The sequence below is a fragment of the Schistocerca gregaria genome, chromosome 3 (assembly GCF_023897955.1).
Source record: "Schistocerca gregaria isolate iqSchGreg1 chromosome 3, iqSchGreg1.2, whole genome shotgun sequence".
NCBI lineage: Eukaryota > Metazoa > Arthropoda > Insecta > Orthoptera > Acrididae > Schistocerca > Schistocerca gregaria.
In genome coordinates this window covers 473,876,405-473,902,837 of record NC_064922.1, presented here as the reverse complement: position 1 = coordinate 473,902,837, position 26,433 = coordinate 473,876,405, and the positions used below count along the sequence as shown (strand labels likewise).

Genomic DNA, 26,433 nt, shown 5'->3' with positions numbered 1-26,433 from the left:
TTCGCAACTGGCAGTTGCTTCGTCAGGAAGGAAGGAAGGAGAGGGAAAAATGAAAGGATGTGGGTTTTAAGGGAGAGGGTAAGGAGTCATTCCAATCCCGGGAGCGGAAAGACTTCCCTTAGGGGAAAAAAAGGACAGGTGTACACTCGCACACACACACACACATATCCATCCGCACATACACAGACACAAGCAGACATATTTAAAGGCCTTTAAATATGTCTGCTTGTGTCTGTGTATGTGCGGATGGATATGTGTGTGTGTGTGCGAGTGTACACCTGTCCTTTTTTTCCCCTAAGGGAAGTCTTTCCGCTCCCGGGATTGGAATGACTCCTTACCCTCTCCCTTAAAACCCACATCCTTTCATTTTTCCCTCTCCTTCCTTCCTTCCTGACGAAGCAACTGCCAGTTGCGAAAGCTCGTAATTCTGTGTGTGTGTTTGTGTGTTTTGTTCATGTGCCTGTCTGCCGGCGCTTTCCCGCTTGGTAAGTCTTGGAATCTTTTTATATAAAACACACACACAGAATTTCTAGCTTTCGCAACCGATGGTTGCTTCTTCAGGAAAGAGGGAAGGAAAGGGAAAGACGAAAGGATGTGGGTTTTAAGGGAGAGGGTAAGGAGTCATTCCAATCCCGGGAGCGGAAAGAGTAAGGGCAGAGATGTCAGTCGAGGCGGAAGTACAAAGGCAAAGAAGTTGTTGAAAGACAGGTGAGGTATGAGCGGCGGCAACTTGAAATTAGCGGAGGTTGAGACCTGGCGGATATCGAGAAGAGAGGATATACTGAAGGGCGAGTTCCCATCTCTGGAGTTCGGATAGGTTGATGTTGGTGGGAAGTATCCAGATAACTCGGACGGTGTAACACTGTGCCAAGATGTGCTGGCCGTGCACCAAGGCATGTTTAGCCACAGGGTGATCCTCATTACCAACAAACACTGTCTGCCTGTGTCCATTCATGCGAATGGACAGTTTGTTGCTGGTCATTCCTACTGCCCCCCGGTGTAAAACCTGTCCTATGCACCCTCCCACCACCACCTACTCCAGTCCTGTAACCCGGAAGGTGTACACGATCAAAGGGAGAGCCATGTGTGAAAGCACCCACCTGATTTACCAACTGACCTGCCTACACTGTGACGCTTTCTATGTGGGAATGACCAGCAACAAACAATGAGGATCACCCTGTGGCTAAACATGCCTTGGTGCACGGCCAGCACATCTTGGCACAGTGTTACATTGTCCGAGTTATCTGGATACTTCCCACCAACACCAACCTATCCGAACTCCGGAGATGGGAAGTCGCCCTTCAGTATATTCTCTCTTCTCGATATCCGGCAGGCCTCAACCTCCGCTAATTTCAAGTTGCCGCCGCTCATACCTCACCTGTCTTTCAACAACTTCTTTGCCTCTGTACTTCCGCTTCGACTGACATTTCTGCCCTTACTCTTTGCCTTTAAATATGTCTGCTTGTGTCTGTGTATATGCAGATGGATATGTGTGTGTGTGCGAGTGTACACCTGTTCTTTCTTTCCCCCTAAGGGAAGTCTTTCCACTCCCAGGATTGGAATGACTCCTTACCCTCTCCCTTAAAACCCATATCCTTTCGTCTTTCCCTCTCCTTCCCTCTTTCCTGAAGAAGCAACCATCGGTTGCGAAAGCTAGAAATTCTGTGTGTGTGTTTGTGTGTGTTTTATTTATTGTGCCTGTCTAATAGACACAAAAAGAAACACAAACATACACACAAAATTCGAGCTTTCGCAACCGGCGGTTGCTTCGTCAGGAAAGAGGGAAGGGGAGGGAAAGATCAAAGGATGTGGGTTTTAAGGGAGAGGGTAAGGAGTCAATCCAATCCCAGGAGTGGAAAGACTTACCATAGGGGGAAAAAGGATAGGTATACACTCGCACACACACACACACACATATCCATCCGCATATACAGACACAAGCAGGAAAAACAAAGATTCCAAGACTTACCAAGCGGGAAAGTGCCGGCAGACAGGCACAATGAACAAAACACTCAAACACACACACAGAATTACTAGCTTTCACAACCGATGGTTGCTTCTTCAGGAAGGAGAGGGAAAGACGAAAGGATGTGGGTTTTAAGGGAGAGGGTAAGGAGTCATTCCAATCCCGGGAGCGGAAAGACTTCCCTTAGGGGAAAAAAAGGACAGGTGTACACTCACACACACTCACACACACACACACACACACACATATCCATCCGCACATACACAGACACAAGCAGACATATTTAAAGGCAAAGAGTAAGGGCAGAGATGTCAGTCGAGGCGGAAGTACAGAGGCAAAGAAGTTGTTGAAAGACAGGTGAGGTATGAGCGGCGGCAACTTGAAATTAGCGGAGGTTAAGGCCTGGCGGATATCGAGAAGAGAGGATATACTGAAGGGCGAGTTCCCATCTCCGGAGTTCTGACAGGTTGGTGTTGGTGGGAAGTATCCAGATAACTCGGACTGTGTAACACTGTGCTAAGATGTGCTGGCCGTGCACCAGGGCATGTTTAACTACAGGGTGATCCTCATTACCAACAAACACTGTCTGCCTGTGTCCATTCATGCGAATGGACAGTTTGTTGCTGGTCATTCCCACATAAAAAGTTTCACAGTGTAGGCAGGTCAGTCGGTAAATCACGTGGGTGCTTTCACACGTTGCTCTGCCTTTGATCGTGTACACTTTCTGGGTTACAGGACTGGAGTAGGTGGTGGTGGGAGGGTGCATGGGACAGGTTTTACACCGGGGGCGGTTACAAGGGTAGGAGCCAGAGGGTAGGGAAGGTGGTTTGGGCATTTCATAGGGATGAACTAAGAGGTTACGAAGGTTAGGTGGACGGCGGAAAGACGCTCTTGGTGGAGTGGGGAGGATTTAATGAAGGATGGATCTCATTTCAGGGCAGGACAGTATCCTGTCACAAGTGGGGCACTTTTGTGGTTCTTCTGTGAGAGGTTCTGGGTTTGAGGGGATGAGGAAGTGGCTCTGGTTATCTGCTTCTGTACCAGGTCGGGAGGGTAGTTGCGGGATGCAAAAGCTGTTTTCAGGTTGTTGGTGTAATGGTTCAAGGATTCCGGACTGGAGCAGATTCGTTTGCCACGAAGACGTAGGCTGTAGGGAAGGGACCGTTTGATGTAGAATGGGTGGTAGCTGTCATAATGGAGGTACTGTTGCTTGTTGGTGGGTTTGATGTGGACGGACGTGTGAAGCTGGCCATTGGACAGATGGAGGTCGACGTCAAGGAAAGTGGCATGGGTATTGGAGTAGGACCAGGTGAATCTGATGGAACCAAAGGAGTTGAGGTTGGAGAGGAAATTCTGGAGTTCTTCTTCACTGTGAGTCCAGATATGAAGATGTCATCAATAAATCTGTACCAAACTTTAGTTTGTTTACCCATGGCTGTTCCCTTTAATTGTTGGTATGTCTGGCCTTCAAAAGTGAAGAAGTTGTGGGTCAGGATGAAGCTGGCTAAGGTAATGTGGAAAGAGGTTTTAGGTAGGGTGGCAGGTGACTGGCGTGAAAGGAAGAGCTCCATCGCAGCGAGGCCCTGGACGTGCGGGATATTTGTGTGTAAGGAAGTGGCATCAATGGTAACAAGGATGGTTTCCGGGGGTAACAGATTGGGTAAGGATTCCAGGCGTTCGAGAAAGTGGTTGGTGTCTTTGATGAAGGATGGGAGATTGGATGTAATGGGACGGTGAAAGGTTTTTTAGGGGGCCTTAGGTTCTGGGGATTCCTTGAAGCTCCGCCTGGACATCAGCAATGTGATTACCTTGGCAAACTTAGTATGTGGTGCTGCCTGAAAGCTGACGCAGTCCCTCAGCCACATACTCCTGACGATCAGGTACCACGGTCGTGGAACCCTTGTCCGCCGGAAGAATGACGATGAATTGGTCAGCCTTCAGATCACGGATAGCTTGGGCTTCAGCAGTGGTGATGTTGGGAGTAGGATTAAGGTTTTTTTTTAAGAAGGATTGAGAGGCACCCGGAAGGTATACACGATCAAAGGCAGAGCCACATGTGAAAGCACCCACATGATTTACCAACTGACCTGCCTACACTGTGAAGTTTCTATGTGGGAATGACCAGCAACAAACTGTCCATTCACATGAATGGACACAGGCAGACTGTGTTTGTTGGTAATGAGGATCACCCTGTGGCTAAACATGCCTTGGTGCACGGCCAGCACATCTTGGCACAGCAACACCGTCCAAATCCCATGTCACTTTCCTTGACGTTGACCTCCATCTGTCCAATGGCCAGCTTCACACATCCATCCACATCAAACCCACCAACAAGCAACAGTACCTCCATTATGACAGCTGCCACCCATTCCATATCAAACGGTCCCTTCCCTACAGCCTAGGCCTTCGTGGCAAACGAATCTGCTCCAGTCCTGAATCCCTCGACCATTACACCAACAACCTGAAAACAGCTTTCGCATCCCGCAACTACCCTCCCAACCTGGTACAGAAGCAGATAACCAGAGCCACTTCCTCATCCCCTCAAACCCAGAACCTCTCACAGAAGAACCCCAAAAGTGCCCCACTTTTGACAGAATACTTCCCGGGACTGGATCAGACTCTGAATGTGGCTCTCCAGCAGGGATACGACTTCCTAAAATCCTGCCCCGAAATGAGATCCATCCTTCATGAAATCCTCCCCACTCCACCAAGAGTGTCTTTCCGCCGTCCACCTAACCTTCGTAACCTCTTGGTTCATCCCTATGAAGTCCCCAAACCACTTTCCCTACCCTCTGGCTCCTACCCTTGCAACCGCCCCCGGTGTAAAACCTGTCCTATGCACCCTTCCACCACCACCTACTCCAGTCCTGTAACCCGGAAGGTGTACACGATCAAAGGGAGAGCCACGTGTGAAAGCACCCACATGATTTACCAACTGACCTGCCTGCACTGTGACGCTTTCTATGTGGGAATGACCAGCAACAAACTGTCCATTTGCATGAATGGACACAGGCAGACAGTGTTTGTTGGTAATGAGGATCACCCTGTGGCTAAACATGCCTTGATGCACGGCCAGCACATCTTGGCACAGTGTTACACCGTCCGAGTTATCTGGATACTTCCCACCAACACCAACCTATCCGAACTCCGGAGATGGGAACTCACCCTTCAGTATATCCTCTCTTCTCGATATCCGCCAGGCCTCAACCTCCGCTAATTTCAAGTTGCCGCCGCTCATACCTCACCTGTCTTTCAACAACATCTTTGCCTCTGTACTTCCGCCTCGACTAACATCTCTGCCCTTACTCTTTGCCTTTAAATATGTCTGCTTGTGTCTGTGTATGTGCGGATGGATATGTGTGTGTGTGTGTGTGTGTGTGTGTGTGCACGAGTGTACGCCTGTCCTTTTTTTCCCCTAAGGGAAGTCTTTCCGCTCCCGGGATTGGAATGACTCCTTACCCTCTCCCTTAAAACCCACATCCTTTCGTCTTTCCCTCTCCTTCCTGAAGAAGCAACCATCGGTTGTGAAAGCTAGTAATTCTGTGTGTGTGTTTGTGTGTTTTGTTCATTGTGCCTGTCTGCCGGCGCTTTCCCGCTTGGTAAGTCTTGGAATCTTTGTTTTTCCTGCTTGTGTCTGTATATGCGGATGGATATGTGTGTGTGTGTGTGTGTGTGTGTGTGTGTGTGTGTGTGTGTGTGTGAGTGTACACCTGTCCTTTTTTCCCCCTAAGGTAAGTCTTTCCATTCCCGGGATTTTAATGACTCCTTACCCTCTCCCTTAAAACCTACATCCTTTCATCTTTCCCTCCCCTTCCCTCTTTCCTGAAGAAGCAACCGACGGTTGCGAAAGCTAGAAATTCTGTGTGTGTGTTTGTGTGTTTTATTTATTGTGCCTGTCTACCGGCGCTTTCCCGTTTGGTAAGTATTGGAATCTTTGTTTTTAATATATATCAAATGTACTGTAAAGAAAATAAGTCAGTGTGATTCTGTAGTTTTAAATTCTGGAAACAGATGGGTCTGATGTATGTCTTGCAGTGTATTATTTAAAAGAAATCAGTTCATTCATTATGCTGTTAAAGTATTGTTTAATTTTCTTGTCAGTTCTTAATTATTCATGTAGCCTACTCCATAAATAAGGAGGACTTCTGTTTCATTTTATAAGGCATTACATCAGTTATTATAAATATATTGTCACAGTTTTTTCTCACTGTAAGTTACGTTGTTGTTCCTTGTCGTCATCGTATGTGAAATATTGTTTCACTGAATATAGCTAATACAAAAATCTTAATGAATTCAAAAACAATGGAGCATCAGATACAGTTATCATTTAGGATGCTAAAGTTTTGCTTTCTTTTTAAGGATTCATTAATTACACATTTCAATATGTTTATCTGTAATAATATAAATAATTACAGAAACCCTTTCTGCATCGCATGATTTATATTGGGCGCCATAATTTTGAAGACCAGCAAGCCATTACACAATTCTTTGAGGCAACAATAAAAACAATTAATGGTGGATACTGTGATGAGCCTCTTACTGGATTGTTTTTGTGGTATAATGACTACTTCATCCATGTTCTTGAGGTGAGCCCAAAAAGTAAACACACGAAAGAATCTCAATGTATGATTGAAGAGTTGTGTACTGTGTTATTACTAGACAATATTACAATTTTGATGAAAGAGTAATGCGATCTAGTTCTTGGATTTATTTCAGTCATGGTGTGCAGGGCACTAAGAGTAAGATTTCCAATTCATACATTTTTTATTGTACACTAATTTGTAGGAGTCTTACTTAACAAATTTGAAGATTGCAAGGGAAAAGAATTCAGGGAGCAGTCTATTGCTTGAGATCATAAATCATTGTTGACATACGTATCTCATCTCCATTGTTAATGAAGTTAACTTGTACCTGTTAGATATGTGGTGCATAAAAGAAGCTGTCAGGGATGTGGCCTGTCTTTCTTGTGATATTGAAGTACTCATTGTCTTCTTGTTATGCTGTACTATAAAAAGTGAGAATCTATATTATTAAAAAAAAAGTTATTTCAGCTTCAACGTACTGTGTGTTTGCGTGTGGTCCCTGCCATTTTTCTAAAGAAGATTTTACAAGATATAGACTCAGGATCAACGGTCCTCAGTGACATGAAGTGAAGGTACCATATAGATAACCAGACAGGTTGGAAGATCATTCAAAACACTGAGAAATTGTGAGTACTGAATTTTTCTTCCCTTTTGTGGATTGCAAAGAGGATTTGTAAATGATATTATGGAAGCAGTGTGAAAGTCATAGATGTGACTGAACTGACAAAAATAAGTGGGAAAGTTTTCTTACTGCATGATATATTTACTGTGCATAAGTAAATGGTCAAATATCATGGATGAGTAAGAAATCAGATTGTTGCATAAAGATAACTACCACCAACTATTCTCAGAGAACTAAGGGAACTCCATGATTAAACAGTCTTGGTGTGCACTCGACCATGGAATGTGAAATACATTCACAGTGGACGAACGAAAAGCAAAACGAAATGGCGTGGGAATTCTACTAACAACAGTAGATGATAATTCACTTGATGGTAAACAAGAATGCAAAATTGCAAAGGAAATATGGGTACATTGACAGCATCCTTAACACATTTTTATTTGTGGCATAGAATGTTTGTGCTAAAGGAATTGTGAACTTAAAAACAAATGATGTGGAAATGTTCAAAGGGGATGAAGCCATGGCAAAAGCCATCATGATAACAGTCATGGCAATAATGAAAAAAAACTTATGAGCATGGTTCACAATGTTTTTGTTGTGAAGAGCATGGACATTTTGGAAAATATTACCAAGGCATAGCAGTACAAAATTTCATCCTTCAAATGAGTTAACTGTGACCATGTTGTACACTGATGCATATTCACCTGTGACAGACATTATTTTCTGAGAAAACAAGTGAAACAAAGCATGGATTTTGGACAGTGAACTAACAGACCACACGACTTACCAGCGTGAAAAATTCATCACTTTCACCAAATATGAAGAGTCAACAAAAGTAGCTTGTGGTGAATATTTGCAAAGTTCTAGTTTTGACATTGTACGCATATACCTATCAGAAGAATGAGGAGGATAAGTAGTCAACTTGCACTGTACATTGTACATTCCAGACGTCATGTATCAGTCCCTCAGGCAACCAATAAAAAAGTGATTGTATCTGAAATAAAAGCTGGAGCTAGAATTGTGAGACAAAATGGGAAAATAACTGTGAAGGCTTCAGTCCCTAAGGCAACCAATAAAATAGTGATTGTATCTTTAATAAAAGCTGGAGCTAGAATTGTGAGACAAAATGGGCAAATAACAGTCTGTACTAGATAAGTGATGATAACTCCAGTATTTCAATGTATGGATGTGGCCCTGCCACAAATCTTACTAATAGTCAGGAAATGGATCTATGGCACTGAGCGCTAGGCCATTTTCATGTTGATAAAGCTAAGAAACGGTCAGATGTAATGCAATCTCTCAAAGCATCAAATGACTGGACAAATCAGTTCAACTGTGTGTATGCTGAAAACAAGATGAAAGCTAAACCTTTCCCCAAACAGACTAGAAACAGAACAAATGAACTGCTGTGTTTCGTACACAGTGATGTAATGTGTGTCTGTGCCCCCCAAACATTTGGTGGAATGAAATACGATGCCTCCATTGTATACTACACTTCCAGTTCTTCAAAATCTTGTCTTGTTTTTGAACCTTTTCCCCAAGACAATGTTGAAGTCTCCACGTATAACATTCCTATGTCAATTTTGAAGTCTCCGTATATAACAATGTTTTTCTTCTTATTCATTCTTAGTAAGTTAGTAATTTTGTTTTTCAGAAAGATACTAATCTCACCAGCTGGTGATCTGTACACACAAAGATTGTATGTCATGTGTAACTACATTAGCAATTTTGAAGTCTTTTTATCTAGTTATGTGTTAACGTACATTTTTACTGTTTACAGTCTTCAGGAGATTTCTTGTTTTAATGTATACAGAAATTCCGTCACCTTTACGTTTAGATCTAAAGAGGTAACTACAAGGGGATTTCAATAAGTAATGCAACACATTTTTTCTTCTCAGACAGTTTCAGTTGAAAAAATAAAGAATATGTTGTGGGACACTGTGGAATATTCCCACTTCAGACCCTGCAGTTTCATAAAGTACCAACACGTGGTGGCGCAATATGTAGCCTTCAAAAATGGCATTCGTAACAGAGGTGTGTTCCAAAACAGAGAGCTGCCATTTTGGGTTTGTAAGGCAGAAAACAAGAGTATCACAGATACTCATAAGTGTTTGCAGAATGTCTACAGGGATGTAGCAGTGAATAAAAGCAAAATGAGTCATTAGGCAAGGCATCTGTCATCATTGCAACGAGGTTACACAAACCTGTGCCATCAACCTGTGCCATCTGGCTGCACATAGCTGTGACTCCTGCAACATTTGAATGCACGGACACTGTCAGTCAAGTTTTTCAATGGCTCAGGCCTCGTTGCACAAATGGATGTGTTTGTTTGTTGTGCTGACTTACTCGTCCACCAGTTGGGGTACTCGAAGGTGTTTGCTTACTGGGTTCCTCATTGTCTAACAGAAGATCGTAAAGAGCAATGGACATCTGTGCAGAATTGCTTGTGTGTTATAAGGCTTATTATGACAATGTTTTGTTGAACATCATCATACGTGATGAAACATGGGTTCATCACTTTGAACCTGAAACAAAATGGCAGTCCATGGAGTGGTAGGTACCACACCACCTCTCCTCCAATGAAAAAGTTCAAAGCCAAACCCTCAGTTGGTAAAATCATGATGACAGTCTTCTGGGACTCTGAAGGGGATATTCTGTTTGGCGTCCTTCCTCATGGTGCAACTCTGAAGAGTTTGTGCTACCCTCAAGAAATTGAAGAAATGGCTTCAGTGTGTTTGTTGCCACAAAAATGCAAATGAACATCTCCTTCTCCATGACAACGCAAGGTTTCACACAAGTCTGTGCATCTGAGAGGAGCTTAAAAAACTTCATTCAACTGTTCTTCCTCATCCACCCTACAGCCCAGATCTCACACTTTCTGACTTCCATCTGTCTTGTCCAGTGAAGGATGCTCTCTGTGGGAAGCATATGTGGATGATGGGGTGATTCTTGATGTAGCAAGATGTGGCTCTGATGGCTACCAGTAGAGTGATACCATGCAAGCTTACAGGCCTTCCCAGTAAGACAGCTTAAGGCCATTACATTGAACAAATACTGTGTTTAAAAATAAGGTTTTGTAGCGAAAAGAGTGGGAAATAATATGGTGTACTGGAATCCTGAATAAAACCAGCGTGCTTTCATTAAAAAAGTTGCATTACTTATTGGACATACTTCATAGCTAAGGTGTAATCTTTTATGGTCAGATTATCTATAAGACTTTCAGTTAGCCCATGTTCGCTGATGGGTAATATGTCTGGCTGTACTTCACTTTGGAACCTTGCTGCTTCTAGTTGTGTATTAGCAGTGTATGAGATATTCTGATGGAAGTATTCTCATGTAATTTTTCTTTTCCTGACCTACATGTTGTAATATCCTTATCCGAATGGTTAACTGGCAGCATTGAAATGCACTCTCTGAAGTTACAACTTTTTATTACAAGAACCAAACTAAATACAACTTCTGAGAATAAAGTCCACAAAACATGAGAACAACAATGTATTGAGAAGCAGGGAAGACTAATAACAACACAGTCCTGTGAGTTGGGATGAGTAGCAAGATGCTGTAACAATGTGGTCCCACAAAGCGATGAACCTAAAGGCAGTCACATATGAATACTGCAAAGTGGTGGCCTCAGGAGCAGCTGACAGAAATGTAGCAGCAGACATGATTCACAGTGAGGCAGCACCTTTGTGGAAGTGGCAGTGGCAGCAGCAGGCGGAGTCTGCAGCTGAGACCTGTTGCTGAGACTTGGAGCAGCTATTGGTTGGTTGGAGCCTGGAACATAACTGTGTTTCAGAGCGTGGAGTGCTGACCTAAGTAGTTGTATGTGGAAGGATACATACGCAGTGTCATGTGGACACATTACCATGTGCACGTAAGTGTGACCTGTGACCACAGTGCTGTGTGCAGCAACTTAAATGCTACATTGTGGCAAGGCAGGTGTTGACGACCACTACGGAATCTGCAGGCGGTTTGACTGTGCACAGTACCATGACTATTTACAAAAGACCTCTGAGATGAAGCAGTGGCTGTTCCTAACCTACAAAGCATAGACTGAAGTGTTGTTGCCAAATATACATGGGCCCGGCCGTGCAAATATCATATGGAATGAAACAACACAAACAGCCACAGGGTAAGCACGTGCCTGAGAACTGACCAACAAGTTACTGAATATTGTATTCTACAAGCAAGGAGTAGAACCAAAAATCTATGTATGAAAGGAACATCAAAATTGTCATTAACATTTGAATAAAAATGCAAGATCAACTAAAAAGACTGCTGATCATTCAGTGCAGGACCATTGGCATTGGATACACAGTAACATCCAAATGCTCAGCACAAGGCACATGAATATACTAAACCAAACTACTAACCAACAACAAAAAATTAATCCCAACTAAACAAACTTGCAGTGTGTGTGTGTGTGTGTGTGTGTGTGTGTGTGTGTGTGTGTGTGTGTGAGAGAGAGAACAGCAACTGACCTCTGTTGCAGGTAGAAACTGGAAAGGGCCAGGTGATGGCAGGCCTTGCAGCAAAAGTGCCATGAAGGCACAACCCAGGGCTCAGAAGAACATATGATGGGATCACCAGCACAAGTGGGAATGCTGAGACCAGCGATAAGGAATGCTATGACCAGCGGTAGAGCCGGCACCAGCAGTGGAAGCGGCTGTATTTGCGGCTGCACTGACACCAATGTTGATGACTGCGCTGGCTACAGGAATGACAGAGTTGGTGAGGGTGATCAGAGCCAGCAATGAACACACCGATAAGACAGTTGGCATTGGTACCGACAGGGCTGACTGGAACAGGGCAGGCAGACTGACGTCGTTGCAGACAGACTTAGCAATGACTGGAGGGCAAATTAGGACAGGGCCAACAATATCCAGACTGAGCATAGGGCTGGTGTCATTGCTGACAGGCTTGGTGACAACAGGAGGGCCAGCTGGGACAGAGCCGCCTTCCAATGGGATCACACGCAAGGGCTGGGCTGAGAGCAGTGGAACTGCTGTCATAGAACTCAGTGAAAAAGAAACTGAATGCTGCATGATACAACAATATTGGAAATAACCTGAGTGGCAAGGTCCCTGCTTGCCACACACAAAATTAATTGATGCTGAGACTGTTCAGAAACATGCCCATGTGAATGCAGAAGGGAAGAATGTTGTTGAGGAACACACTCGCTTGAATACTGTGGGGGAAACAATCCACCAGTAACCAAAAAGTCGGTACACATTCAGCATGAATGGAAACAACTGTCACCACCAAATTGCACATCTACCCATCTACCAATGAGTCATTGTTGTTGTCCTGCAGATGAGAATCTAGGGGGAAAAAACCCTAAAAACAGAAAGGAAAGATTTGTGCACCCATTCTTGCAGTAAAGTGAGCTCTGCATTGCATAAATTTATGACATATACTACAAAGTGCAACTCCAGCTGTTGCTGGTGTGTGCCCCAGTCCCCTTTTTGGCTATCAAACACCAGAAAATTGGATACAAATGTGGGAGCAGCTTGCCAAGATGCAGCCATGCAGTCAAAACTTGAGTGAGCTGAGTTACTCTCTGCATCAAATATTTATATCTGAATTTGTTTACCTTGTAACTGAAGAACATGAATCAGACACAGCTCTGATGTCTGGACAGACCTGATAAATCGAAAGGATGCTTGAACCTTACATGAAAATAAACTCCCTGCGTACTGAAACATGTACCTTTAATTACTGAATTGTCACTAGAGTACAAAAATACACTAGATAAGCAACAAAATCAATGCAAACCAACAGTGTCAGTGAAGAGAATTTTTTACCTTGTCACCAATGTATAATGGCACACAAGAAAACAGCCCCAGAAAACCACACAAAACTTTTTACCTCACTGCCAGTGATATCCTTTGTCCAAGTGGTTGGCCGGCAGTATTGGAATGCACTCTTGAAAATAACAACTGTTTATTATAAGAACCATACTAAATACAACTTCTGATAATAATGTCTATACAACTTGAGGATGTCAGTGTATTGAGGAGCAAGGAAAATACAGAGACCTTAGAGGCTGGGGTCATAGGCAGTCCACAGATGAACATCAAGATGGTGTAACAACATGGTCCCACAAGGCAATCTCATCTGAATACTGTATAAAGTGGTGCCCTTGCGAGCGGCTGACAGAAGTGCAGTGGCAGATTTAGATCACGGTGAGGGCAAGGCAACACCCTGGCGATCAGAGGCAGCAGTAGGCAGAGTCCATAGCTGAGACTCGTTGCAGTGACTTGGAGTAGCTGTTGGTTGGTTGAAACCAGAACATTACTATCTTTAGAAGCATGAACCTGGGTAGAGACCGGCAGGATTTATCCACCGTGTCATGTGGACACGTGACCACATGGACATAAGTAGGACCTGCTCACGCAGTCATTGTGTAATGTCCTGCAGTCAGCAGGAAAGAACTAACGATCAAGTTTGAACACACTGTATTATAACTAAAATGCCTTCTTGGTATGCACTAATTTCCAAACACAAGACCAACAAGAAACGCAACAAACCTTGTGGTGGCAAAACCAGATGAAAGTACAAAACAACGAAAATAATAACCAAAACACCACTCTACACAATTACATAGATACAACATTCTACAGAAAGACTACGGCAAGTGTCTACTGGGCTAGAGCTGGCATAGGTATCGGCCGGAGCTGTCCTAGCTGTAGGTACACACTGCCGGTCTGATGCTGCTGGTGTGCTTATAACACCGATTCAGTGGAGTGCTACACATAGTCACATTAGCTCCAATTGGTGGATACTGTCACATGGATTTTAACGAAGTAGTTCCGTGTTTATGCGGAAAGTCTGTTGTTGTTTACATCCACTGGCGATGTTTAGATTTGAGCTCTTGGAGAGAGGTCAGAAGCCCACCTTGCTTGTCTGTTGTGTGGTCTCTCTACTGATAAGGGGCCTCTATGAAATTTCTCCCACTTGGAAAAAAATGCACAGCACCACAGACGTCCATAGGAATAGAGGCATCCTGGTCAACATGTGTAGGTTCTTGGCAAGCAGTGGAGGGAGGCAGCGATGCAACAGGAGCAGCTGGGAGCAGAGGCAGCATCTGAAGCAGAGGCGAAGCAGAGGTTCCATCACAGGGCGGTTGGCGACATGCACTGGCAGCTCACTCGGGGTGTCGTGGTCCACCAGATGGGGGCAGAGCTGGTAGAGGTGCCAGCAGGCGATGGAACTGTCAGCCCACTGGAGAGGTGCCATCACCCAGCCGCAGAGTTTGGTGATGGTGGCAGGCGCTCAGCGTTCCCATGAATGAGAGAAGATCCGTACCCAGACCTCCTGCCCGATGCAGAAGGAGTGTGCCAGAGTGTGAGTGGGAGGTTGAGAAGTCTCGGGAATAAGGACAGATAAGGGAGAGCAGAATGGTCAACTGTGAATTATCTCCACTTTACTATTACTGGCACGGGGGGCGGCGCAGTATGTAGCCAAAAAAAGAAGCACAGTCCCATTCAGTGGGTGATGGCTCAGCAGCTTATCGAGCAGGGTCTTGAATGTCCACATCAAAAATTCTGCCCGGCCATTCGACAAAGAGTGAAATGGGGCAGTATGGATGAGTGAAATTCCATTGGCAGTACAGAATTGCTTAAAACTGGTTGAAGTAGACTGTGGACCATTATCCATAATGATCGTTTTGGGGAGTCCCTCAACAGCAAAGAGGCACTGGAGAATTTTGATAGTCTCAGCAAAAGTGATGCTCATTATGTGGGATACGTAAGGGTATCCTGACCTGGAGGCAGTCAGGATGAACCACTAGGGACCATGAAATGGCTCTGTGAAACCGAAGTGGAGATGTTCCCATGGAGCAGCTGCATCCGGCCATGAAAAATACTGGCATGGGGGCGCTGCCTGACATGTTTGACACATGATGCAGGCCAACATGAGGCAGACAATGTCTTAATCCAAACTGCACCAATAAAGGTGTAAGTGGTCCAGCTGTTTGGTGAGGATGATCCCCCAATGGCCAGTGTGGAGGAGGTCAAGGACATGGCTGCCCAATGCATGCGGTATGACCACCCGGGGAATTTCCAGTTCACTATGCAGAAGGATGATGCCACTGCGGAAAAAGAGACTGTGCCAATGATCACATAAATGCTGGACCTCCGCATCACAGATGCTACAACGACTGGCTGGCCAACCTGCAGCAATTTGATGGTGGAGAGTTTGCAGTGGCCCGCCGGGTCGTATCGGCATCCAACAGAAGCACATCCAGAGCTGCGTCCAAGTCTGGTTCCACATGGAAACAAACCAATGGGGAGGCATCAAACTCACAGTCCATCCCGGCATGCAGCCAGGACAGAAAATCCACATTTGCGTGACATTCAGAAGTGCATTAGACAATATCAGAGTCGAACATTGCCAGAAAGAGCGTCAAACACTGGAGGTGGCGCGCTGTCCTGGTGGGCACTGTGGCACACAGATGATACAAAGAAACCAAAGGTTTGTGGTTGGTCTGCAGAGTAAAATGAAATCGTGGAATTTTATTAGGGTAAAAGCCAGCGCCATAGCTTTCTTTTGAATTTGACTATATTTGGTTTTTGCATCAGCCAATTTTTTGGATTTGAAAGCCACTGGCCTCTCAATGCCGTTGGCCACTTGCAAGAGGACCGCATCCAGGCCATAGTCCGATGCGTCTGTGGTGACGATGGGGTGCAGGGAAGGATCGTAAGGGGCCGGACAAGGTGGGCGACTGAGAGCCAACTTGAGACGTGTGAAAGCCTGCTCACATGCCATGTCCCAAACCTGACACACACCCTTGCGCAATAACCCAGTCAGGAGTGCCGAACTCTCAGCAGCGAGGGGTATAAAGCACCAATAATAGTTGACCAAGGATGGACTGCAGTTGCTTCATGTTGGGGGAAGGAGGCAAGTTTTGAATCACCTCGACATACTCCGTAGAGGCATGTAGGCCATTGGCATCAATTGTGAACCCGAGATAACCAGCCTCGCAAGCAAAAAAGTCACACTTTTCTCTCCAGCAACACAGGTTAGCCTTGGAAAAAACCTGCAACAGCCTATCCAGCTTGTCCACGAGGTCCACTGCTGACGAGCCACCGACAATGATGTCGTCCAGATAATTTGTCACACCGGGCAACTGACTTGTGATGTGTTCCAAATAATGTTGGAAAATAGCAGGGGCATTGGCAGTGCCAAATGGGAGGTGGTTGTACCTGAAAAGGCCACACGGGGTATTGATGATTAGGATCTGCTGTGATTCCTCGTCCAGTGGCAGCTACTAATAGCATTGCGCAAATCAGTTTTGGCAAAAATGGTTGAGCCTGCAAGACAGAAGAGTACGTCATCCACTGATGGGACAGGATATGCATCGATGATGCACTGAGAGTTTACAGTGGTCTCAAAGTTGCCACATGTATAAATCACCATCTGGCTTCTTGATTAACGGGATAGGCATTGCTCAGCAACTGTGTACGACGGAAAAAAGGATGCCTTTGTCTTGTAAGCGGCAAAGTTCCACCTGGAGCCTGTCTAGGAAAGCAGTCAGGATGAACCACTAGGAACCATGAAATGGCTCTGTGAAACCGAAGTGGAGATGTTCCCATGGAGCAGCTGCATCCGGCCATGAAAAATACTGGCGTGGGGGCACTGCCTGACATGTTTGACACATGGTGCAGGCCGACATGAGGCAGACAATGTCTTTGTCCAAACTGCAATCTTTTATGGTCAGATTATCTATATGACTTTCAGTTAGCCCATGCTCACTGATGGGTAATATGTCTGGCTGTACTTCACTTTGGAATCTTGCTGCTTCTAGTTGTGTATTAGCAGTATATGAGATATTCTGATGGAAGTATTCTCATGTAATTTTTCTTTTCCTGACCTATATGTTGTAATATCCTTATCTGGGCGGGCCTTTAAAAAATGGACAGAAGAGGGAAGAAGCTGAACATATGTGCTGAAACCCTTCACTCCTGGTTTGGAGGATGAGAACAACGTTTCATATTTACTGAGCAACGGGGTGAGGAGGGTATCCAAGGAGCGGATCAAAACTGCCTGTACCTCGTTTTGCACTGACAAACCCAGACGACCAAAAATGTCCACACCCAGAAGGCCAGAAGGTTAGTAGTGCCGGGAGAACCAGTCACCAAAAATGGAGGGGTGAAGGAATGACTGTTGTAAAAGATTTGTGTTGGAAAAACGACATCGACTGATATAGGGTGATTACTGAAACTAGGCAAGGCATGAGGGTATGGAGACAAAGCTGGTGAGCCCAAACGTTGGTTTGTGGCACCATCCACAATAGAAACAGATGATGCTGTGTCAGTTTGGAAGACCACCAGGATATGCACGACCTCCAAGGGTAGGAGAAAATTGGCTCCCGATTGGGGAATGATGAAGAATACCTGCCCATCTGTGGAATGTGAGCCTTCTAGGCCCTGAGGTGATGATTTGTGATGAACCTGTGTGTCCACAGGAAGCCTGGAATCTATGCAGTGTTTGTGCGAAGCCTGACACACAATGGCGATATGGGTCATTCGGCTGCAAGCCGTGCACCTTGCTCACTGGTGGGGGCACTCTGTCCATTGGTGAATTCAGAAACAGTCCGGACATGATGGAAAATGGGCGAAAAACTTTCTGTCACGGGATTTACCAACACACTGCTGTGGTTTCCCACTTGGCAGTAGGCAACTGGTGAGCTACAAAAACAGCCGGATGAAGACACAGCGGTTGTAGTCAGTGAGACTGTTGAAATGCACGAATGATTGGCAGACAGGTGTAAAGGGATGGGTCCCGTAACTTCAAAATATCAGCTCGAAGACCCTCGTCTGGTGTGTGAAACAGCACTATATCGTGAATCAATGAAGAGGCATAAGACTGCCTGCAGGCAATGTTGGCACACCAGAATTTGAAATAGTCCAGGAGAAAATAACATAAGGTGCTGAGTTGTCATTAATAGATACACCTGAGAACTTGCTGAAAACATTGGCAGGTTGTCAAGTGACCTGTACCGTAATATGTACCCTTCAAAGCCATGCCCAGCAAACTTGCTTGATGTATGCATAATTATGCTGAGTGATTCAGTCATATGTCTGGTGAAATTAAAAGATCTCTCATCTCTTGAATCGGCCCATGGGTCTAGAACCATCCTGATTGGTGGTATTCTCACTTGGTGGTTATGGAGTCAGTTATTCCAGCCAGGGGAATATCCATATGTGTGCACATTGATGTGGACACCAACCTTGAAAGATGTTCCTACTTTACTTCTTGTGCCAAATGAGGCTGCAAGAGATCTTAAAAGGAATGAGGTGGCAGCTGTATTGAGTTACGTCGGTTTCTGACCATGGATCGGCTACACCTGCTGAGAAGATAAAAAACGTAGCAGTGCAGTATCGAAAGGTTTGGATGTTATTGTTTTTCCATCTGTGTCTTAAATGTTCACACAAAATGTTGAACCCTACCATTAGAGGTGGGTTGAAAAAGAGCTGTGATAATATGCTTGATTCCATTCTGGGTGCAAATCCAATGAAAATGAGTGGGTGTTGACCGTGAGTCATTATCATTGACCAGAGTTTGTAGGGCTCCTCCAATAGAAGAAAAACAATGGCCAGGGTTTTAGTCATATTCTCCATCAAGGTCTATTGCACTTTGATAATGTGTGGGAAGTTGAGGATACTTGCCTATTAAAGTCAACCGTATGACCCAATGGAAAGGAACTGCAAAGTTCACATGCAGCTAATCCTATGGCTGGGTAGGTGTAGGCCACAGCTGGTAGACTTGAGGAGCTGCAGGTTACCACAACTTAAAAGCTTGGCATTGCTGAGCCACGCTTACAATCTCATCAATCTGTGGTCAGTGCTTATATCTTCTTCATTCTAGAAGTGCCTGGTCAGTGCATATGTCACTGGACCAGATTCTTCATTCTTGAAGTGCCCACTATAACTGATGCAGAAGTCGCAATTTATGGGAGTGCAGAAACTCTGAAAAAATGGAAGATTATCTGGTTACGATAATAGAATACCACTGAAAAGATGGAGGGCATGGCACTAGGAAAAGAAATAATGAACTTCTGCAGAGGCCGTCAAAGCCAGGACCTTCGGCCAGTCAGTTTGTATGGATTGTCAAACCTGTCTCAAGAGTGGATCTTTATGGATGGATGCTGTGACATCTGTGGAAGTAATGGAAAACTATTCCACTGATTGTCTGATTATTCTATTTTTGAATCAATGTAAAAGCAAACAGTCTCAAATTACTCATCGGGACTCATAGGAAATTGTGAGAGTGCACCTTCATTTGCATGCTAAGCTGATGCACATTAATGAGTGGAATACTGACAATCTGATAAGAGAGGAATCCAGGACTGCAAACACTGAGATGTCCATTCAGGCAGCTTAGGGCCAAACTGGACAGTAATGTTTTATGATCTATCAGTAAGTGAAATTCTTTGCCATTCAGTAAAATGTGTAACTTCTGGATATTTTATTTTATTTTATGTGCTACTGTTTACAAATGACCTACCACCTAGTGACTAAGACATGTCATGTTCTCATTAATTTGTGCATAAAAAATTAAAAAACTTTTAATTAAATTGCAACCTTAAATATTTGTAAACTTAAAACTAATTAGGAAATGGAAATGCTTTAAATCAACAATTTATGCAATAAGAAGAAGGAAAAATAGCAAGAGAGGAAAAAGTTTAGATTTATAGATTTCTGTCCAGGAGGGAGTATCTCAAACTACATCAAGCCTCTCACTTACGAGCAGCCACCACCCTGTCTACAAATACTTGCTTTATGGGACAAGAAACACAGCAGTCATTTGAGGCTCACGTCTCAGGTGGCATGATCTTACATCAAGATCAGCTTACTGTACATGGTGGTGCATGCTGTCCTCTATTCCGTATTTCTCATACAATCTCATATTACTGTCTAATGTACACTCACTTTTGTGACGGTCCCATTATTATATATCTATTCATTATTCTATGTTTGCCCCATTATTATATATCTATTCATTATTCTATGTTTGCCCGTCTTCACCTCTACCACTGCCGTTTGATCTTCTACCACTACTACCAGTGGCCACAGTACAGAAGTATGTGTTTCAAGGTCTCTTCCTCTCCACAGACACAGTTAGCTTCCTGATCAAGATTACAAACAGCAAATGTGTGGGGTCTACCAAGTACAAACGAAACATGCACCAGTTGGAGTTGACATGTTTCATCCTCAATTGCTCCCTGATGTGTTGGGGAAAATTGTATAGCCTACAGGCCTTTTTTCAGTTGTCCCACTCCCTTTGCTTTGAATTCGCTCTCCAGTTTTTGAGCTCTCTCTAGCTCTGTATTTACTTGTCTAGAAGGTCTCATTATTTTATATCTGCCTGTTTTCAGTCATTATGTTGCTAGTGATACTTAACAGTATAAATCCCAAGCATCAAGCACAGTGACTCCACTGACATGAGGCTGAAAGCACCCAATAACGTTGCACCACAGTATTTACCTGTGGCACGGAAGGTATGTACCCACATGCTGGCAGGAAAATGTATTGCTGACTTGAAGAGAGGGCAGTGGTATGTTTTTGTTATGTTGTTGTTGTTGTGGTCTTCAGTCCTGAGACTGGTTTGATGCAGCTCTCTATGCTACTCTATCCTGTGCAAGGTTCTTCATCTCTCAGTACCTACCGCAACCTACATCCTTCTGAATCTGCTTAGTGTATTCATCTCTTGGTCTCCCTCTACAATTTTTACCCTCCACGATGCCCTCTAGTGCTAAATTGGTGATCCCTTGATGCCTCAATACATGTCCTACCAATCGATCCCTTCTTCTAGTCAAGTTGTGTCACAAACTCCTCTTCTCCCCAATTCTATTCAATACCTCCTCGTTAGTTATGTGATCTACCTATCAAATCTTCAGCATTCTTCTGTAGCACCACATTTCGAAAGCTTCTATTCTCTTCTTGTCCAAACTATTTATCATCCATGTTTGGCTTCCATACATGGCTACACTCCATACAAATACTTTCAGGAACTACTTCCTGACACTTAAATCTATACTCAATGTTAACAAATTTCTCTTCTTCAGAAACGCGTTCCTTGCCATTGCCAGTCTACATTTTATATCCTCTCTACTTTGACCATCATAAGGTATTTTCCTCCCCAAATACCCCTTTACTACTTTAAGTGTCTCTTTTCCTAATCTAATTCCCTCAGCATCACCTGACGCAATTCGACTACATTCCATTATCCTCATTTTGCTTTTGTTGGTGTTCATCTTATATCCTCCTTTCAAGATACTGTCCATTCTGTTCAACTGCTCTTCCAAGTCCTTTGCTATCTCTGACAGAATTACAATGTCACTGGTGAACCTCAAAGTTTTTATTTCTTCTCCATGGAGTTTGATACCTACTCCAAATTTTTCTTTTGTTCCCTTTACTGCTTTCTCAGTATACAGACTGAATAACACTGCCTCACTCCCTTCCCAACCACTGCTACCCTTTCATGTCCCTCGACTCTTATAACTGCCATCTGGTTTCTGTACAAATTGTAAATAGCCTTTTGCTCCCTTTATTTTACCCCTGCCACCTACAGAATTTGAAAGAGAGTATTCCAGTCAACATTGTCAAAGCTTTCTCTAAGTCTACAAATGCTATAAACGTAGGTTTGCCTTTCCTTAATCTATTTTCTAAGATAAGTCATAGGGTCAGTATTGCCTCACGTGTTCCAATATTTCTACGGAATCCAAACTGATCTTCCCCGAGGTCAGCTTCTACCAGTTGGCGATAGTATTTTGCAGCTGTGACTTATTAAACTGATAGTTCACTAATTTTCACATCTGTCAATACGTGCTTTCTTTAGGATTGGAATTATTATATTCTTCTTGAAGACTGAAGGTATTTCGCCTGTCTCAAACATCTTGATCACCAGATAGTAGAGTTTTGTCAGGACTGGCTCTCCCAAGGCTGTCAGTAATTCTAATGGAATGTTGTCTACTCCCGGGACCTTGTTTCGACTCAGGTCTTTCAGTGCTCTGTCAAACTGTTCACACAGTATGACATCTTCCATTTCATCTTCATCTACATCCTCTTCCATTTCCATAATATTGTCCTCAATTGTATAGACCCTCTATATACTTCTATCACATTTCTGCTTTCCCTTCTTTGCTTAGAACTGGGTTTCCATCTGGGCTCTTGATATTCATACAAGTGGTTCTCTTTTCTCCAAAGGTCTCTTTAATTTTCCTGTAGGCAGTATTTATCTTACCCCTAGTGAGATAAGCCTCTACATCCTTACATTTGTGCTCTAGCCATCCCTGCTTAGCCATTTTGCTCTTCCTGTCGATCTCATTTTTGAGACGTTTGTATTCCTTTTTGTCTGCTTCATTTACTGCATTTTTATATTTTCTCCTTTCGTCAATTAAATTCAATATTTCTTCTGTTACCCAAGGATTTCTACTTGATCCTCTGCTGCCTTCACAACTTCATCCCTCAAAGCTACCCATTCTTCTTCTACTGTATTTCTTTCCCTCATTCCTGTCAGTTGTTCTCTTATGCTCTCCCTGAAACTCTGTGCAATGTCTGGTTTAGTCAGTTTATCCAGGTTCCATCTCCTTACATTCCCACCTTTTTGTAGTTTCTTCAGTTTTAATCTACAGTTCATTATCAATTGATTGTGGTCAGAGTCCATATCTGCCCCTGGAAATGTCTTACAATTTAAAACCTGGTTTCTAAATCTCTGTCTTACCATTATATAATCTGATACCTTCTAGTATCTCCAGGCTTCTACCATGTATAAAACCTTCTTTCATGATACCTGAAGCAAGTGTTAGGTATAATTAAGTTACGCTCTGTGCAAAATTCTACCAGGCGGCTTCCTCTTTCATTTCTTACCCCCAATCCATATTCACCTACTACATTTCCTTCTCTCCCTTTTCCTACTATCGAATTCCAGTCACTCTGACTGTTAAATTATCGTCTCCCTTCACTGTCTGAACAATTTCTTTTGTCTCATCATACATTTCATCAATTTCTTCATCATCTGCAGAGCTAGTTGGCATATAAACTTGTACTACTGTAGTAGCTGTGGGCTTCATGTCTATCTTGGCCACAATAATGCATTCACTATACTGTTTGTAGTAGCTTACCTGCACTCCCATTTTTTTGTTCATTCTTAAACCCACTCCTGCATTACCCCTATTTGATTTTGTATTTATTGTCCTCTATTCACCTGAACCAAAAGTCTTGTTCTTCCTGCCACCGTACTTCACTAATTCCCACTATATCTAACTTTAACCTATCCATTTCCCCTTTTAAATTTTCTAATTTACCTGCCTGATTGAAGGATCTGACATTCCAAGCTCCGATCCGTAGAACGCCAGTTGTCTTTCTCCTGATAACAACGTCCTCGTGAGTAGTCCCCGCCCGGAGATCCGAATGGAGGAGTATTTTACTTCCGGAATATTTTACCCAAGAGGACACCATCATCATTTAACCATACACTAAAGCTGCATGCCCTTGGGAAGAATTACGGCTGTAGTTTCTCCTTGCTTTCAGCCGTTTGCTGTACCAGCACAGCAAGGCCATTTTGGTTAGTGTTACAAGGCCAGATCAGTCAATCATCCAAACTGTTGCCCCTGCAACTACTGAAAAGGCTGCTGCCCCTCATCAGGAACCACATGTTTGTCTGGTCTCTCAACAGATACCCCTCCGTTGTGGTTGCAGTTGCACCTACATCTGTATTTCTGAGTCACATAAGCCTCCCCACCAACGGCATGGGGCCGGTTTTGTTATAGTCGTGGATAATCTGGAGTTCACTGTATTGAGCCTGGCAAGTTTATGTGATAAGTTCCATGCCCTTTCTGAAGCTTTTCATTTGTTGATTGAAGTTTAATTTCTGGTCCACATATCTTCCTAAGTATCTTGTAACCATGTTTCCTTTTATGTTACTTCTGTCCATTCAAACTATAGGGTTTCTTAGTTAGTTGCATTCCAGTATAATGTAGAAGGATTCATTTGCCACTATTTCTAGTGCATTATTTGATCATGGTTTGCAATACTGCTGATGTTTTCACTTCAAGCTGCTCAAGTTGTCCACTATTACATGAAGTAGGTAATCAGCATATATGACTACCTCTGTGCGATTGTCCTCTTCCATTAGTGTTCGCATGTGTTCAGCGATAATGTTGCAGGAACCAGGCCTACACATTGGCCCTGTGACCATTCATTAGTGATACTTGTGATCACCTTGCAATTCCCTGCTCACCACTCAATGACTCTTTTTCTACAATAGTCAAGCAGACTGTTGTGTAGAACTGCGAGGAGCTGCTAGTCTTGAAGGTGTGCAGACATCATGGGCCACTGTAAATAGTAATAGCATTACTAATATCTATTAGTAATGCTATTGCATGATCCTTTTTTGTTCAGTTTACTATTGAGGTAGTTTCATTAACTGCATCCAAATTAATGTGAGATGTGAGGCCCCTGAGTGCCCTGTGCACCTGAAGGCGATCTCGCAGGAGTCACCCCTGGACCTTGGCTTAGAAGACAAATTGGTCAACAAGGTTGGGTTCTGATGGTAATTTGTCTATGGATCTATTAATAATGACTGTATTTGCCACCTCCCCAGATGTAGGCACTTCTCTCATGTACAGGACGTTATTCAGAACAAACTACATTTACTGGGATTCCCTGATACATGGGGGTAGTGCCAGTAGGCTTGGCTCCAAGCATTTTAAATGGGTAAAACACAGTTTAACATGTTTTATGAGAATATGAATTATTGAAAATTTTGAGGGATCTTAAAGGCTATTTGCAGTATGATCTGCTGCAACACTTGTGAATGACTAGAGCTGGGACCTTTCTTTCTCTTTTACCACTTAATAGCTAAAGTAACTTCCTCTGGTGATATGGGGTAGACTACACTGCTTGCTGTGTATTGTGTTTCCAGTTGTGCTCATAATTGTGTATGTTCAGGTTCGTCAGTCTGTGGATTGTTTTCAGGGTGGTGCATAAACAGCAGAAATTTCACTGCGTGCCTCAATCTCTGGGTCATTTCACCATTGTCCTGCACCATTATTAACAGCACTGACTGTGTTTCCATTCTCTCAGTCAAGAGTTTATGTGGCTCACCCCTGTGACTATCTTACACTTGTCTGTCCACATAATTCTACCATGTTTAAAAAAAAAAAAAAAAAAAAGCTCAGAACAGCATTTCATGATATTGTGCTTCACCTTGTTTAAACTGCTCAGGTCGGACTTGTTTGTAGATAGCTGCCACATCATGTTGATATAGCGTACATTTGTCTCTGGAGTTCTTCCTTAGCGTAGCCAGTTTCCTGTTCCATAGTATTCTGTCTCAGGGCCTAGTGGTGGTGTTAGAGATGGTGAAATTCTGCACATTTGTTAATAGGTCAGTCAGTACATGTGTCCTGTATTTTGTGTACATGTGTCCTTCAGTTTGTTTATTATAAATGGGTTATGTATTGTCTGGCTACCAAGTATAATTACTGATGCTTCGTTCTCTATCTGGGAATAATTTTCTTGTGCTCTGGTATCTACAAACAAACGTGATGGGGAATTCCAAACCATTTGGGAATGGGGCACTGCAGATATGTTAAGCAGTAATGATTGTATTTCTGTTTAAGACTACCACATACCAGTATTCAGATTCTTAACATGTACACATCAGTGTGTTCAATTATAAAATAATTCTGGAAACAACAAAAAATGCATAACAATCAAACTACATGTACTGGGATTCCCTGATCCATGGGGGTAGTACCAGTAGGCTTGGCTCCAAGCATTTTAAATGGGTAAAACACAGTTTAACATGTTTCATGAGAATATGAAATTATTGAAAATTTTGAGGGATCTTAAAGGCTATAATGCTTTTTCATAAACAGAAATGGCAAAAAAGTTTTGTTTCTAAAAATTAGTCAAAAGAATAACACAATTTAAAATTATTTTAATCTTTTATTGAACAATTATGAATATTCTTAAGTCATGTCAGTAAGTCTTACTGGTTGAACAATATTAACACAACATATTTTAATTAACATATACTGAAGCCCAGATTTTTTTAAAAAAATGAATAAAATGCAATAAAAGTTAAAGCAACTATCATACTGAAAACCTTCAGCAGAAGCAGGAGCACTGCACGGAGATAATCTGTGTTCTGCAGCTGGTACGTTGAAACCATTCCTCCCCATCCTAACCAGACTCTCCACAGACAAAACTGATGTGATCATCTTTCCACACCTGACAAACTATCAATCTCAT

The 26,433-nt window shown here is 43.3% G+C and overlaps 1 protein-coding gene across 1 annotated transcript in view; it reads left to right on the top strand.

The window, feature by feature from the left end:
* The window catches only part of LOC126356130 (testis-expressed protein 47-like), a 180,053-nt gene that overhangs the window by 23,601 nt on the left and 130,019 nt on the right, over nucleotides 1-26,433 (top strand). The window contains exon 2 of the mRNA XM_050006837.1: nucleotides 6,382-6,552. Within this exon, the coding sequence (XP_049862794.1) occupies nucleotides 6,382-6,552 (171 nt within the window). The remainder of the gene's footprint in view (nucleotides 1-6,381; nucleotides 6,553-26,433) is intronic.